This window comes from Meles meles, chromosome 9 (genome assembly GCF_922984935.1).
Source record: "Meles meles chromosome 9, mMelMel3.1 paternal haplotype, whole genome shotgun sequence".
NCBI lineage: Eukaryota > Metazoa > Chordata > Mammalia > Carnivora > Mustelidae > Meles > Meles meles.
In genome coordinates, this window is record NC_060074.1 from 29481552 (window position 1) to 29497575 (window position 16024).

At 55.8% G+C, this 16024-nt stretch overlaps 2 protein-coding genes across 2 annotated transcripts in view; both read right to left on the reverse strand.

The window, feature by feature from the left end:
* Nucleotides 1-2707: 2707 nt before the first annotated feature.
* On the reverse strand, nucleotides 2708-9249 carry IHH (Indian hedgehog signaling molecule). Its single transcript, XM_046019490.1, has 3 exons — nucleotides 8566-9249; nucleotides 5873-6134; nucleotides 2708-4160 (listed from the first exon to the last, which is right to left on the reverse strand). The coding sequence occupies exons 1-3, from the start codon at nucleotides 8875-8877 to the stop codon at nucleotides 3502-3504; spliced, it is 1233 nt and encodes a 410-aa protein (XP_045875446.1). The 5' UTR covers nucleotides 8878-9249; the 3' UTR covers nucleotides 2708-3501.
* The window catches only part of NHEJ1 (non-homologous end joining factor 1), a 97773-nt gene continuing 86219 nt past the window's right edge, over nucleotides 4471-16024 (reverse strand). Inside the window, exons 9-10 of the transcript XR_006820320.1 lie at nucleotides 16019-16021; nucleotides 4471-4482 (exon numbers count right to left, since the gene is read on the reverse strand). The gene's annotated coding sequence lies outside the window, so the exon portion shown is untranslated. The remainder of the gene's footprint in view (nucleotides 4483-16018; nucleotides 16022-16024) is intronic.

A 16024-nucleotide genomic window follows, 5' to 3' on the forward strand; every position in this document is an offset into this window, starting at 1 on the left:
GATTCCCCACTTTGTCTCCTGTACCCCAACACTCCAGGTCTCCCTAGCTCCATTTCTCCCCGAGGGCTTGTGGACTCAGGCAAGGGTGTTGCATTTCGCCTGGACTGGGCTATGCGGGACGACTCTGAATCTCTTCCCCCTGCACTCCCAATGGGGGGTGGGCAAGCAGAGAAAATAGGAGCCCCAGAACCCAGTTAGACCAGCCTTGGGCAACCAGGAGAAGGCCCTGTGTCATTTGACCCCTGCCTACCTCTCTACTTCAGTTTGGCCACGCCCACATAGGTTTGTTCCTTCAAGCCCCCAGGCTCCCTCAAGCGCCCACACTTTTGCATGTGCTGTGTCCTCAGCCTGGATCCCTTCCTTTACAGACCCACAATGCAAAGGCCTCCTTTCCCTACCTGTAGCATCCTCGCCTCCAGGAAGCCCTCCTAGCTCCCCGCCTCTCCATGGCACTCCCATAGCCCCTGTGAGATGCTGGCCACAGGACTCAGCACACAGCACGGGCGTGTCTCCCCATGCTGCGTCCCACCACCCAAGGGTTCCCCATGGCAGGGACTACCACTTTCCATCACTCTGGCTTGGGACCCAACACAAGAGTATCCAGTGAATGAGGACCAAACACGTGAATGCAGGTCATAATTGTGGACGCAGGAGCTTTGAGGGCTGCACTTGACCTTGAGAAGAGAGGCAGGCACTGGATCAGTAGCTGCCTGGGCAGCATGGTTGACCCTCCTCTGGGCCTTGGCATTATAGATGCTGGGACGAGGTGGGTTTGATGGGGGAGGGATTGGGGCCCCCATCATCCTGTAACGGTTGAAGATGTCTTCCCAGGCTGTCTCCACGTGTCTCCCCGCTCACACGTTGTGCCCAGGTCTGGTCCCAGGATTCTTGGAAAAGCCACAGGGTCCCACATCCACCCCAAGTTTGGTTTTTGAGGGTCTGAATTCAGATACATTTCTTTCTGAATCTTTGCAGCCTTCTTTGTCTGGAGAATGAATGTGTTTCCTGAGGAAACCCATCTAGAACAGAAAGGTCTGGGGACATCAAATGGCTCTGTGTCTGCAGGACAGAGTGTACTCAGGCCCAGTAGGAGAAGCAGCTGGACCTCATAGGGGAAAGCCTCTCTTTCTTCCTCCCCCTCCCTCTTCTCTCTCTCCCTCCCTTTCTTGCTCTCTCTCTGCCTCTCCCCCACCCCCACGAAGAATGTCTGTAAGTGAGAGAATGTACAAACAAATGGACAAGAGTATCTTGACCTTGATCTGTTTTTCCCTGTAGATGAGTTCATGGCCAGTCAGTCCCTGTGAACCTGGTTCAGAAGCGTCTGCCCATGAGTCCATTCTAGATGTGCTGACAAGGCTGACTTCCAGGCCTGAAATGCTGAGAGTGCCTTCCAGACAGAACCCAGGTTCACTAAGGGAAAAACCTTGTGGTCAAAACTGGGCCCAAAGGCCAAGATACATGGGTTCGAATCCTGCTTCTGTCCCTTGCTCTGTCACCTCGGGCAAGTTACTTAGCCTCCCTGTGCTTCTGTGCTCATCTGGAACATGGTAATATGAAAACATACACCGCATAAGGTTGTTACCAGAATTAAGTAGCTTCCTATAAAGCACTCAGAACAATGCATAGTGACGGTTAGTCTGCACTAGACAACAGCAGTTGTCATTATCGCCTGGGGGACCCTATTTCCTCCCAGATGACACGGCTTCCAGGACAATTCCGTTTTCTCCGGTGTTTTCCTCCATGGAGATGGGGGAAGGGTGAGGTAAGAGTCTGAGCAGTCATCCCTGACGTGGAGGGGAGAAACTGGGCGGTGGTGTGTTTTAGCAACTGGCTCTCCATGGTCGGGGGAACTCTACTTCGGAGCATATACCCATTCCCATGGTGTGAATTCTCCTGCCGCGGCCTATTTCAACTGGCTTATGAAACGTCTGACAATTTCACAAATGTACCACTGGACCTGGGCATCTCGGCTATCTGTAGTGAGATCAGCTCAGAAAAACCGGCCTTGGGCTCGAGAGACCAAGAGAAAATGAAGAAGGGGGTCATCTTGTCTGGGCAACCAACTGGGCCTTCTCTAGACTAAGCCAGGTTTCTCCAAGGGCCATCCATGGGCCATCGGCCATGTTGGGTGTGTTTGTAAAAAGTTCCTGCGCCTCGTCTGGATCTGTTACAGTAGAGCCAGGAATTATTTTTAAACACGCTGCACAGAGAGTTCTGAGGTTTGAGACCTGCTAGATTAGGGACCCCTGAGTTATCCCAGAAGTCAGAATGGGTCACGAGGCAAATGCGAATTCTATAGAATCTTCTCGTACCATGGTCCGTTAGTCGCATCAAAGGAAGAGAACCGCAGGCCCCGAGAAAGTCTGGAGCAAGCAGGAAAAGGGCCTTGACTAGGTGAGGTGGTTTGAGAGGAGTAAAGGGGCCCTGGGCTAGTTACCTCAGTTCTCTCTCTGGTCCAGTAGTGTTTAAGGCAAAGTTGGAGGTCAGCACGTGAAAGGCCTTGCCCGGCGTAGAGCCCAGCTCTCTGGGGGCGGGGGAGGGGGGGTAGCGGGAGGCTTTGCTGGGCTGCTGGATGAGGAGGGCCTGCAGAGACGGTGGGAGCATGGGAGGTTCTGTCCACAGAGGAAGGTGAGCACACCCTGGACAGACCCAGCCATGGTTCCAGGCTGTGTATTGGCACCACTCAGTGTCCTAGACTCTACGGCTCTAACAACTTAAATAATTTTTATTACAAAAGGAAGAAAAGGCCAAAACATCCCCCAAATTCTCCCATGGGCTTCCCCCTCCGTGCCAATAAATAAGGTGGGGGAGACTGACCAGAGGGGGAGTGGGGGTCGTGGTTCAGCAGAAGAGGGAGCTTAGCCCGGGCAGGGGTGGAAGGACATCCAGCCCCCTCCCCAGGTCCCGGGCGCTGTGATCACATTGGCTGAAACCCAGAACTACTCCCGCTGACAGCAACAGTCTCCGGAGGCGTCCCAAGGAGTGTGTCCGGGAAGGAAGGTCCTGCCTCATGATGGCTGGGCTGGCTGCCCTACCCTACAGCCTTCTCCGTTCTGGGCAGCTGACGTTGAGTCCAGCCAGCTCCCTGCTGGCTCCCAGGGAATCTAGCAGCATCAACTGAGGGGCAAGCCCACCTCAAGGGGCCCAAGACAGATGGAATGGGCCTTCCCCCATGGGGGAGGCAGGTATGAAAAGTCGAAGGGAGAGCTGGCTGGGTTGGCCCCACTCTGCCAGCCTCGAGGTCTCTAGGGTAGAAGGCTAGACCAGCCCCTCCCATCCCCACCAACCAGCTGGGCTTTCAACTCTGACACTGCATCGAGGTGGGATGGGTGGGCGGCACCGGCAGTATGCAATGAAGTTGCGATGGTGTGTCTCCGTGAAAGAGGAGATGGTGGGAACCAGTGCCCCCCGACTCAGGTCCCATCCTGTGCCAGTGCCCTGCTGGCAAGGAGGCCTTTGGACCGAGTCAGGAAGCTGTGGGAGGGCAGCCAACGGGACTTTTCAGCTCCCTGGCCCGGCCATGCCCAGTGAGTGGAAACTGCCCTCTTCCAGCAGGAGCCGTCCCAGACGGTAGAGCAGCCGAGGGTACCAGTGCACGCCCTCTCCCGGGGTCCAGCTGCCCCACACCGAGCTGTGAAACAGTCGCAGGGGCCAAAAGGCCAACTGAGCAAGACGGTGGTCGGCCACGGCCGCGAAGCAGGAAGCCACCACGTCCTCCACCACCAGCGTCCCGTGTCTGGTTAGTGGGGCATAGGCCCCCACTGCCACGTGTGTGGAGACAGCCGCCACTCGGGCAGCCTGCAGGCCTGGCACCCCAGCCACCAGCACGTACTGGCCAGGCTGCACTTGGCTGGCAAAGGTGGCCCGGAAGTGGGCCGCTGGTTCCGTGTGATTGTTGGAGGTGAAGAGCAGGTGGGCAGGCGTGAGTGCCAGGCGGCGCGGGGGGTCCTGGGTCTCGATGACCTGGAAGGCCCTCAACCTGTCTGGCTCACGGTCCAGGAAAATGAGCACGTCGCTGAAGGTGGGGTTTCCATCCTCCCCCATGGCCAGCACCCGGTCTCCAGGCCTCACGGCCGACAAGGCCACACGTGCGCCACTCTCCAGGCGCACCTGGGCTCCAGCAGGAAAGCAGCCTCCTGTCTTGGCTGCAGCTGAGTGCTCTGTGGGAAGAAGGGACACAAAGGTATTACTACGATGTCAGAGCATCCCTCCGCAGAGCGCCTCTCACTCCCAGAGTGCCCCTCGCCACCGCTCACCATCTACCAGCTCTGCTTCCCACACACCCCCCAGTCCCATGCAGCCTTGAATCCACCCCTGCCCACGATGTCATCTTCCTCCCTTCCCCCACTGCCACCCAATCGAATCCTTTGCCAGCGAGAGGAGTGGACTCAGCATGCTGAGACCCACGGGTGAGGAGGAAAGGGCCCTCCTGAAGCCCAGGGAAAGCCCCCGCCTGCCCTCCATCCTGACAGTGCCATGAAGCTGTCAGAGAGGACCAGGATCGTCTGAGCCGGGCAGCGGTCAGCCGTGACCTGACCCTCGGCAAGCAGCAGTCTCCGTGGAGAAGGCACTTAGCTCCTCTGGGATCTGGAGGTGCCGTTATTTCTCACTCTTTGATCGGACACTCCCCCAAAACTGCCCTCTCAGATGGACTCCCCAAGTTCTGGGCCAGAGCTGAACCTCAGAGTCCATAAGGAAGTGAGAGGAGGACCGGCCATGCACAAACACAGATTTCTGGGGAGCCTCGGAGCGGACAGTCAGGTCAGGGCCCGGCTCACTGGCAAGGGTAAAATCACCGTCTTCAGTTCATGTGCTGGGTCGTTGTGTTGGGGACAGGACATGTTGCACTGGGGAGTGGGATGGAGGGCAGTGTTGGGGGTCAAGAATGAGGATGGAGGTGGCCACTTGGGGAGTTGGCCCCAGGCCAGTGTTTCACAGGTGCAGGGTGGATGTGATTTGAAGCAGATACCACTGGTGGGCAAGTGCCCGGGGGAGGGCAGGGATGGGGGCCTCACGGTGTGCCCCGGTGGGTCTGGGAATAGGAAGCAGTGGGCCTGGTCTCAGTGTGCCAGGTCTTCAAGTGTGACTGTGGCCCGGTGCCCACAGCCTGCTGGGGCTAGACTGGCCGTCATGCAGGAACGTTTTGAAGCATCTGTGACTGGGTTCAGTGTAGGTGACAGGGATGTTGACAAGGTCAAGGGAGGGGCAAGGCCCCCATGCCTGCCCATTTGGATCAACAAGGCGGCCAATCTGGGAAAATCCACTTTATTGAGTCCACTCTGTTTATTCTGGCCCTCGTGGCTGGCTTTGCCCCAAAATGTCCAGCTTCAGAACCCTAGGGGGAGAGGTTGGAGACACCTGCACCCACCCCACCCCCCGGGGGAGCATATGAAGTGCCCTAAAGGGCCTGACCTGCCGCAGGTTTGTGGATTCTGAATCTCTGGGCTCCTGGCTCCCGGTCAGGCGGGCTAGTGTCTGGGCACGCCCTGGCCCCAGCCCCTGGTCCCACCACCCGCTTCCATTCTGAGTCTGCTGAGTGGGGAGGCCATTTCTGTCACAGCCTGGCTTCCATCTGTCCAGCTCGCTCTGACTTGCACTTCCCGCGGCAGGCTCTGGACTGCGGACTGCAAGGCCGGCCCCCAGCGGCGCTGGGACAGGCCCTGTCTCCCTAGGCTCCTGCCATGACACTACCAGGGACGGGATGAGCAGGTGGTCACAAGCAGCAGCGGGGAGCGCCGCAGACGTCTTCTTCCCTGGGGTCCCCTCCTCCATCCCCTGGCCGGCCTCTTCACCTTCTGGGCAGCAGTGAGCCCTGTGCCTGCCCATGCCCTGCGGCCCCGGCCCCGGGCCCAGCCCCCAGGCAGCGGCTCACCGGACTTGACGGAGCAATGCACGTGGGCCTTGGACTCGTAATACACCCAGTCGAAGCCGGCCTCCACGGCCAGGCGAGCCAGCAGTCCATACTTATTGCGGTCGCGGTCTGAAGTAGTAATGTCCACCGCGCGGCCCTCGTAGTGCAGCGACTCCTCCGAGTGGTGACCGTCCTCGTCCCAGCCTTCAGTCACTCGCAGCTTCACGCCAGGCCACTGGTTCATCACCGAGATGGCCAGAGAGTTCAGGCGGTCCTTGCAGCGCTGCAAGAGGAAAGCATGTGGAGTTAGGGGGAGATGCTGGCCTGCGTGCCCGGCCTCTCCCAGATCATCTGCCTGAGTTGGGAAACCCGGGAAGTGCGCTATCCCTGTCTCTTAAGAACAAAGAGCCCTAACTTGCTTCCTTGCATTCTAGCATCTGGCTGCTCCAGGGACCTGGACCGCATGGTGGCGCCACAAATTCGGAGCGCCCGGCAGGAGGTGCACCCTTGGGTGACCTTCTCTGATAAGTGGCCCCTCCCTCCTGCACTCCCTCCCCTCAGATCGGGCCACCCATCCCTCCACAGATGGGGCTATTCTTCCAGCACCCAGTCCCCCTGTCCCACCAAGGCCCCGGAGATCAGAAACCACCCTTTACTAGCAGCTGGGTGGGCGTTGGGGGGAAGTGGTAGCAAAGCCAACTGCCTCCGGCAGGACTGCTAGGCATGCAAGGCCCGAGGTGCCCAGTAGGTGTCACCATAGCCTCAGGGCTGAAGCCCCCCAACCCCGGCCCTGAGGCACAGCAGGTGCAAAGGGCCCCAGCAGCGTGGGGGGGGGGGTGTTGGAGGGAAATCCCGGGCTGCCTGGATCTCTCCAGTGCCACAGAGTTCTTCCTTTCAATTCCTGCTGCTACGGAAGATCCAAAAGCCACCAGCAATGGATCAGAGGATGCGGACGGAAGCAGGGGAACCAGAAGCTGATGGAAATGCTAGCTCACAGCCCGCCAGATGGAGGGCGACAGGGAGCGTCTCCCGCTGCATGGGGAGCCCGTGGGGTTGATAATCCCAGGACACGTTCTCCCTGAGTCCAGAGCCAGGAGCACCTCTGCATGGCCCCTATCAGAGAAGGGACCCGAGGAAACGAGCCTCTGATCTCAGCAAGCTGGCTCCACGCTCTGTCTCACATGGGGGCGGGAGTCGAGCTGCCCCCTCTCCTACTGCCTACCGGGAAGGACCAGAGAACTCATCTGTCTGTGGTGACTCCCACCATGCCTGCAGCCCAAAGGACCCTGCAGTTGGCTGGGGGGAGGGGCCTGTGAGAGAGGGGTCCCTTTCACAGTCCTTGACTGGGTGCGGGGCCCTGCCAAGCCTGGGCAGCTGGTACCCCACCTGGGAGAGCCCAGGCCCCACAGACCCTTGGACTCGGGTCTCCCAGGAGCCAACAGCGGCTACAGCCCAAGGTTTGGCCAACCTCCGGGGCAAGCAGCCTAGCTGGGGGGCTGCTCACTGCCCAGGGAGGGAACTCTGCGTGCTCCTTGCCTCCAGGCTTCTAGCCCCCCACCTCCCGGGGCCCCCGCGGGCCCCTGCTCCCCGCCCCTCTCCCCCTCTCCCCCTCCCCCCAGTCCAGAGCCCGCGCGCGCTGTCAATGATTGCCCAGCCCGTGGCCCGGATCCTTATCTGCATTCCTCGGCGCCCGGCCCGGCCCGGCCACCAGCCAACCTTCGGCCCGACACTGGCCGGCCAGCCCCGGCGCCAGGGTGCAGGCTGAGGGTTTGGTGGAGCTGCTCTTCCCAAAGCACCTAGCGTGCAGGCTCCCTGCCTGCGGGGGCAGCCCCGGGACACCACTGAGGAAGGGGACGAAGGTTTCTGATTCCTTGGGACCCAGGCTGCAGGAAAGAAAGTTTGCCCCCCAAGAGCGTGGGCTGAGCGGGTCCTCTTCCACGCTTGCAGAGACTAGCTAGCGTTACCTCTGCTCCCGGCCTCCCCAGGCGGGCATCGTGGCTCTTCTCTTTCAGCGGCCCCCCCATCCCCGCCACCAAGCCCAGGGATCCCCCAAGTTCGTTCCCAGATCCTGAAGTTCCCGGCACCCCACCCTTAACCGCAGCTGGGCCGCTCAGCTCTCGGGACAGACACGTGGGCTCGCCCGGCAAGTTCCCTTTTCCACCTCCGCCTCCCCAGCCCAACTCTTCCCGCTGTCCTTAAGACAAGACCCAGGGGGGACGCTACTCCAGGAGGGGGCAGCGCAGCGGACCACGAGCGCGCGGGAAGGAAAGGCCCTCTGCGCCCACAGCTTCTTCGCCTCTAGGGTGCCCGATGGCTTCAAAAGGAGAGGGGCGCAGCCGTGTGGAAGGTTAGGCCCGGAGGGACTGAATGGGTCCCGGAAGCGCGGGAGGCGGCGGAGTCCAGGTATCTCTGGGTGCCGCGTCTGACCTCAGCTGCCTGCACTCGGGGCCAGAGAGGCTGTCGCCACCAGGCTGGCCCGTGGCGCTTGGCGGCGGGGAGCTCTTCTCACAGCCTCCGGCGGGTTCGCGGATGTCCGCGCTGCCCCCGGGGACCCCTGGCCGGCCCATCTTGGGCAGCAGGCGGCCGGGCTTGGCGAGAGGGGCAGGTGCCGGGGGCGTGCCAGCCAGTCGAGAAAAGGTGCCAGGGGGGCGGGGAGGGCCGGGCAGGTGGCGGTGCTTCGGCGGCGGCGCCCTGCGAGGGCGGGTCGCGCTCACCTGGGTCATGAGGCGGTCGGCGCCCGTGTTCTCCTCGTCCTTGAAGATGATGTCGGGATTGTAGTTGGGGGTGAGCTCCTTGAAGCGCTCCGAGCTGCGCGCGATCTTGCCTTCATAGCGCCCGCTGGCGCCCAGGGTCTTCTCGGGCACGTTGGGGCTGAACTGCTTGTACGCGAGCGGTACGAGCTTGCGCGGCGGCCGCCGCCGGCTGCCCACCACCCTGCCCGGCCCGCAGCCCCGCGCCGCCGGCACCAGCAGCAGCAGCAGGAGCAGGCAAAACTGCAGTCGGGGCCGGAGCCGGGCGGGAGACATGGCCGGGGAGCCCGAGCGAAAGGCGGGCGAGGGCGCCTGGTGGGCTGGCGGGCGGGCGAGTCGACGGGAGCGCTGCAGGGACTCAGGCGTCCGGGTGGCTCCGGGGGGCTCCAGGCGGGGGCGCCATGGGCTGCCGCGGCGCGGCGCAGGGCCGGCGGGACTCAGGTGCGGGGCGGGGGCCCGGGGCCCTGGCTGGTGGCGGCGCGCTGTCCCCCTCGGCGCCTCGACTCTGAGCTGCCCGGCTCGCCGGCCGCCAATAAATAGGCCGGCCCGTTTGTTTTGGCAACGCGGCGGCGGCGGGGGGCGGCGGGCGGCGGGGCTGCGGGCTGCCGGGCTGGGCTGGGCTGGCCGGGCCGGCGGGGCTGCCGGGCCCCGCGGTTAGCAGGCGGCCGGGCCGGCGGGGCTGCCGGGCCCCGCGGTTAGCAGGCGGCCGGGCCGGCGGGGCTGCCGGGCCCCGCGGTTAGCACGCCGGCCCGGCGGTTAGGCGGCTCGGGCGGAGCGGGAGCTGCTGCCGTCTGCGGCGCAGCTCGGGGCCGAGTGAGAGGGGAAATGGAAGAGATCCGGGCTCGGGCCCCGCGCAGACCGCACCCTACCCATGTCCCTGCCTCCTGTGCGCTCGACAGCGAACCTGCAGCAAGGGCGGCACAGCCTCCTCCCCCTCGGGCGGGCTGCCCCGGCACCAGCCAGCCCTCGTCCCGCTCGCTCCTCCGCCGCGTCCGCCCGCCCGCTGCCCTCGGCGCCCCCTGCGCTGCCTGAGTTCGCCCTCCCCGCCCGGACGCGCCCCACCCCGCCTGGGCCTCGCCTCTGGGTTCCCCGCGGCTCCGGGGTGCCCCGCCAGACGCAAACCTCCCGGACAGGAGCTGCCACCCCCACAGAGACCGCAACCCACGGCGCGGCCGGACGCGAGGGGCGGGGGGCAGTGGCGGGACCGCACAGCCGCCTACGGTGTCCCCTGCGGGGAAGTAAAGCCAAAAGGCAGGAGGCCGCTCCTGACCTGGGGCCCCGCCCTGGCCCAAGAGACGCGCCTTCTCGGCTCCGTGGACTGAATTCCCTATCAACCCGGCGCACATCCTATGACCCCCAGGTGTGCAGCGGGGGGTTGGGGCATCCAGCCTCACGAAGAGTCGGATAGGGGGTTTTGAGTTGGAAACACTGTTAAAGAGAGCAAACTGAAGTTGCAAAGGGAGGGGCCAAGGTGCCGAGAAGAGTAGCTAATAGTGAAACCGCCAGAATCCTGGAGAAACTGACCACCGCGGAGAGGGGCAGCATAGGTCTCGGGGACAGGGACTTGCTAAGGACCATCTCAGCGATTTAAGCTACTGGCGGGCTGGACAATTACTCTGTTATTTCTACTTGACAAATTAAAAAGCACAGAGAATAGCAGAGGCAGCCAGAGAAGCATGGATTGTGTACCTATTTGAATATGCCTTTCAGGAAAGCTGAATGAATTCGAATTTATTCTGCTAAAACAAGAGAAGGCAAATATGTTAAAGACAAATGCCACCATCGGAACAAATTATATGATTCGGTTGCAATATATCCTACACATTCAGTAGAGATAGAAATAGAAAGGTTTAAAAATGCTCGTTCCAAGAATACTAACACAGTAAGTACCTTTTTACTGATAGTTGCCCGAGGCACAGAAGCTAGTAGATATTATTATACTAAGTGTTCTAGTTGCATTATCTAATTTAAACTCACACCCCTCAATGAGGCTATTATTATTCCTGGTTTACAAATGAAGATTCTGAAGTTCAAAGAAGATGAACTAGTTTCTGGTTGAGGAGCAGGGAGGAATTCAAATCCTCTACCCTCTTCCTGGGTCTGACCCCAGAGTCATTGGAAAGCTCTATTCTTAATTTCTTGAGGAATATCCACACTGTTCTCCAAAGTGGCTGCACTAACTTGCATTCCCACCAACAGTGTAAGAGGGTTCCCCTTTCTCCACATCCTCTCCAACACACGTTGTTTTGTCTTGCTAATTTTGGCCATTCTAACTGGTGTTAGGTGGTATCTCAATGTTGTTTTAATTTGAATCTCCCTGATGGCTAATGATGATGAACATTTTTTCATGTGTCTGATAGCCATTTGTATGTCTTCATTGGAGAAGTGTCTGTTCATATCTTCTGCCCATTTTTTGATATGATTATCTGTTTTGCATGTGTTGAGTTTGAGGAGTTCTTTATAGATCCTGGATATCAACCTTTTGTCTGTACTGTCATTTGCAAATATCTTCTCCCATTCTATGGGTTGCCTCTTTGTTTTGTTGACTGTTTCCTTTGGTGTGCAGAAGCTTTTGATCTTGATGAAGTCCCAAAAGTTCATTTTCGCTTTTGTTTCCTTTGCCTTTGGAGACATATCTTGAAAGAAGTTGCTGTGGCTGATATCGAAGAGGTTACTGCCTATGTTCTCCTCTGGAATTCTGATGGATTCCTGTCTCACGTTGAGGTCTTTTACCCATTTCGAGTTTATCTTTGACCCCAGAGCCGCAGCCCTCTCCTGCACTGGTGTGCTGGCCCTCTGTCTTCCACCGCCAGTACAGCCCGGCGTTTAGATGGTGGTGGCTTTTCACAGATGTGCTCATGTGTTCTCTGGACCGATTTTGTGAACAGAAGTTCAGAATTGCTGATGACTCAAGATAGTGCTTAAGCCAATCACTTCATTTACAGAAAAGGAAACTGAGGCCCACAGAAGGGAAGTTATGATGACGCCACCAGAAGTAGACTTGGATACAGGATGGGCTGTTTTCCTCCCCTTTGCCCCATGCTCCCTACACTGAGTTTCTTCCTTCCTTGGTATTTGGATTCTGTCTCCCAGTATCAGACCACTCTGACATTGTTTCTTTTCCTTGAAAGCTCTCAAAGAGCTTTAAGGCATATTTTCCCCAGCTCAGAAGATATCCCTGCGATATTCCCCACCCGCCTGCCTCTCTCCCGCTGATTTCCGGGGCAGACTACTCAGCCAGGCCAGCGCCTCTCCCAATCCAGACAAATTGGGGCCCTCTTCTTTTGGAGCTCTAAAGAAGACAACCCCATAGGCTTCCAGGGTCACCTGTCCCATTGTGTTATGTAATAATCATCAAGAGCAGTTTTGCCTTAAGTTCAGTCTGTCTTTCTTCCTTCCTCTCTAATGCAAATTCAACTCCTTTCCTTTTTTTTTCTTCTGGTCTTAGAGATCAAGGCCATTAACCAGCTTCAGTCTCGAAGAGTTTGTTAAATTCACTTTCAACCTTCTTTTCTCCAAGTAAAAGATAGTTTAAGATCTCTTAGAGGCTCAAACTTATAACCATGTATTAACTTTGCCATTCTTCCTCTCACTTCCCTTCTTAAACTGTGACCCTGTTGAATACAGATCTCTGGTAAAGACCTGATCTGTGTCAAAAAAGCACTCGTCGGTGCTGAGAGAGTTTGGCATCAGGGGTGCTCCTGGCATCGGGGGTGCCCTTACCGTGGTGTAACCTCGTTCGTTTGTTGAGATCGGGCTCCACCAAGTCCAGCCCCTCCTCCCCCTGGCTAACTTAGGAACAGCACGTAGGGTGTGGACTGGGAGAAGCAGGGGACAGTGGGGGGGGGGCGTGGCTGATACTTATCAAGTCTATTTTCTATGACACTTACCTTAAGCACTTAGATCTTCTCAACAACCCCCTGTTCATGGCAGTTATTATTCTCACATTATGGATCTACAACCCTAAGGCTCTAAGGGTAAAGTTACTTGTCTGGGGTTCCACAGTTGAGATTTGAACCCCGGAGCTTCTTCACTCTGAACTTAACACTTTTTTCTCAGGACACAGTGGTGGTTCAAGACCTGAATCTCAAATTCAGATCTGCATCCATCCGGTTGCCTTCAGTGGAAGAGGGTGGGGAAGAGGCCTGTGAGTAAAGCATCGTCATTTCCACGGCAGTGATCCTGGAGCACTTTCGATCCCAACTGGGGCCCAAGATGGCTTGGCTGTCCATGTTCTTAGCTGTTCGGTAGATGTGGAGTAGCTTTGGACTTGTGCTCATCCATCCAGAAGCAAATGCAGCCTGCTCTTTTCTCTGGTCACTGGTAGGCTCCTGTTGCCAATAAACTGGAGAACCAAGGTGTGCCACTCCTGGGGCCACCAATGGCCTGGAGTTTAAGCAGCAGCAACAGAGCCTGATGAGGGCAACTCACATCTGAGTCCTAGGCCTATTGGTAAAATCACTTTCCTTCTCCCACCTCTAGACTCCTTCGCCCCTTCAATCATCTGGATTTTGCAAAGAACAAAGTAAAATCTATTTCTTAGGATACGCTGATTCCTTTTTTGCTTACTAGAGTGCACGTTGGAAAACTAGATTGGAAAGAAAGAGGAGAGGGAGGAAAAGACACCATAGAACCTGATAATTTAAATATTTGGTGGAGGCACCTGGCTGGGTCAGTCAGTAGAGTGTGGGACTCTTGATCTTGGGGCCATGAGTTCCAGCCCCATGTTGGGTGTAGAGATTACTTAAATGAAAATTTAAAAGTTTCGCTATCTGTTTATTAGACTACTATGTTAGTATTTTATTCCATCTTGAAATTAACACTGTAGTACAAATACCATGTGCTTGCTGTCATCTATTCGTACAGGTGTGTGTGTAGGTATGTGCGTGTGTACAGACGTGTGTGTCTATCCACAGATACACACACACATACTGCGCTGGTCCGTATTTCTATAATCAACTAGTCTTTTTCCTCCTAGTCCTGCCACTTGCCCCATCAATCTTGCTCTAAATCCATGGGTGCCGAGCCACAACCAGACAAGTTTCAGGAATGCAGTTAGTCGAATACCTGCCGGTGACTCAGGGCACGGTAGCCCCGGCTCATGGAAAGAGCACCAGGCCTGGAATTGGCCGATCTGCACCTGAACGTGGTCTCTGATACCTTCTACCCATGTGGCCTTGGGTAAGTCACTTGACTTCTCTAAATTTTAGTTTTCTCATGTATCAAGTGAAAAGCTTATCAGTTACCTCGGAGGACTGTTGAGAGGGTTAAAAGTATAAGGTGTAAACTACAAGTATAAGCTGTAAACTACAAAGTTTTTGTGTCATTATCCTCTGCTGGGTTGGCTAGCAACAGCGGCTGTCTGATTCCTATTATCCGTCCAGGGGGAGTAGCATCCATCCAGCTGCTCATACTCATGTGTCCTGAGACAGCAGTGGGATTAAGAGGGATCTTTCTCTGAGGGATCATCTACCTTGTGCACAACAGCATGATGGGCACATAAAGACAGAGAATGCAAACAGAAAGTCAAAGACACAGTTGTTGTCCTCAAGAAATTTACTATTTAACCTCAAAAATAAATCATGAAAATAAAAGACAGTTACGAAGCTGTGAATACCACTCATGAATGAGTACAGAATAATGCATTATAAACTAGAGAAGTTAGTAGATCAGGACCTAGAAGGATATGGAACTGGGAAGCTGTTAGCCTGGGATCTTTTCTTCCCATTGACTTTTCCCACTTGTTGTCCCAGTGACTGAACTGTTGAAATGTTTTTCATCATCTTTAGATGATTTTGACATCTATTTCATAGCTGCTCTAATTCCAACTGGTGATGGGGTTAGACCTCTTGAAAGATATCAGTTTTGAAGGAGGGGAAGGAATGCCTGAAAAGAATGAAGAGGAAACTCAGAGAAGGGCTGTGGTTCAAACACAGATGATGGCACAGTGATAATGAAAATCCAAGCTGTATGATCTAGGAAAGGGGGAAGCCCCACTGCGATCTGATGTAACCTTCACAAAAGCCTTATGAAACTGACACCATTATCTTCATTTTACGAATGAGGAACTAAGGTTCAGAGCTTGTAAGTGAGGGAATTCGGTTGGAATCCAGACCGGTTTGACTCCATCATAATCCCATTTCTTCGTGATTCCTGGGGCAAGCACACTGGGTTGTTGACCTCTGTTCAAGACACTCATTTTCTCTCTAAATCTAGGGGACTCTTTTGTTACCTTTATCTTGGATTTTTAACACCTCATATCTTTGACCATTTCCCCAGCTGGTTGGGATCACTCTGATTTCTGTTGATTTTTTTTTAATATTTTATTTATTTGATAGAGAAATCACAACGAGGCAGGCAGAGAGGCAGGCAGAGAGGCAGGCAGAGAGGCAGGCAGAGAGAGAGGAGGAAGCAGGCTCCCCGCGGAGCAGAGAGCCCGATGTGGGGCTCGATCCCAGGACTCTGGGATCATGACCTGAGCCGAAGGCAGAGGCTTTAACCCACTGAGCCACCCAGGCGCCCCATGATTTCTGTTGATTTTTTAAGTAGGCTCTACACCCAACGTGGGGGTCAAACTCACAGTCCCGAGATCAAGAGTTCCCACTCTACTGACTGAGCCAGCCAGGCGCTCCTGTACTGTTGATTTTTTTAAAAAAGATTTTTATTTATTTATTTGAGAGAGAATGAGAGAGAGAGAGAGAGTGCATGAGAAGGGGGAGAGTCAAAGGGAGAAGCAGATTCCCTGCTGATCAGGGAGCCCGATGTGGGACTCGATCCTGGGACTCCATGATCTGAGCTGAAGGCAGTCACTTAACCAACTGAGCCACCCAGGTGCCCTGTACTGTTGATCTTTTTAAAGAGGTTAGCAACTCCACCAAATTTGGCCCACATGCAGAAATGGTAGCAGGCCTGTCTTTCAAGCCTTGGATCAGTCCAGAGCACATTTTGGAGATCAAATTAGAGCCACTCAAATGCTTTGAAAGCCAGCTGTTGATCAGAAATGGGAATGTCAAGTTACCTTCCCCTAACAATAAGCTCATTAAAAGGCACTTCAGAGAGATTCCAGCATTAAAGACCTTGCTTTGCTGACTTCGAAAAGGTAGGGAAAGAGTAGCAATATTAGAAGAGGTCCCCTGCCCACTGCAAATCAGAAACTAAGGATTGTGAGAAACTCTTATAGACCGAAAGATATACATACAAATATATTTTTGTATATGGATAATAAAATGTTTGTTAACTAATAAGCTTTATTAGAAATTATTAGAAATTATTAGGAAGAAATTAGTTGCTTCAAGGGACTCTTGGAAAATACTAGTTCAGTGAATGTTTGGTACGGGAGAGGGTACTACTCTTTTAATACTCAAACAATGCTCTTGTAATGCTTTCTGTAACTGGGTTTGGATTGGCCTTCTCCCACTCTCTC

What these genes read in the sequence shown, in the direction of transcription:
- IHH (XM_046019490.1), bottom strand. Translation starts at nt 8,877, where the DNA reads ATGTCTCCCGCCCGGCTCCGGCCCCGACTGCAGTTTTGCCTGCTCCTG. An exon ending in CCGACCGCCTCATGACCCAG is followed by an intron (nt 6,135 to 8,565) that starts GTGAGCGCGACC and finishes TTCCTCTTGCAG; the next exon opens with CGCTGCAAGGACCGCCTGAA. An exon ending in GCATTGCTCCGTCAAGTCCG is followed by an intron (nt 4,161 to 5,872) that starts GTGAGCCGCTGC and finishes TTCTTCCCACAG; the next exon opens with AGCACTCAGCTGCAGCCAAG.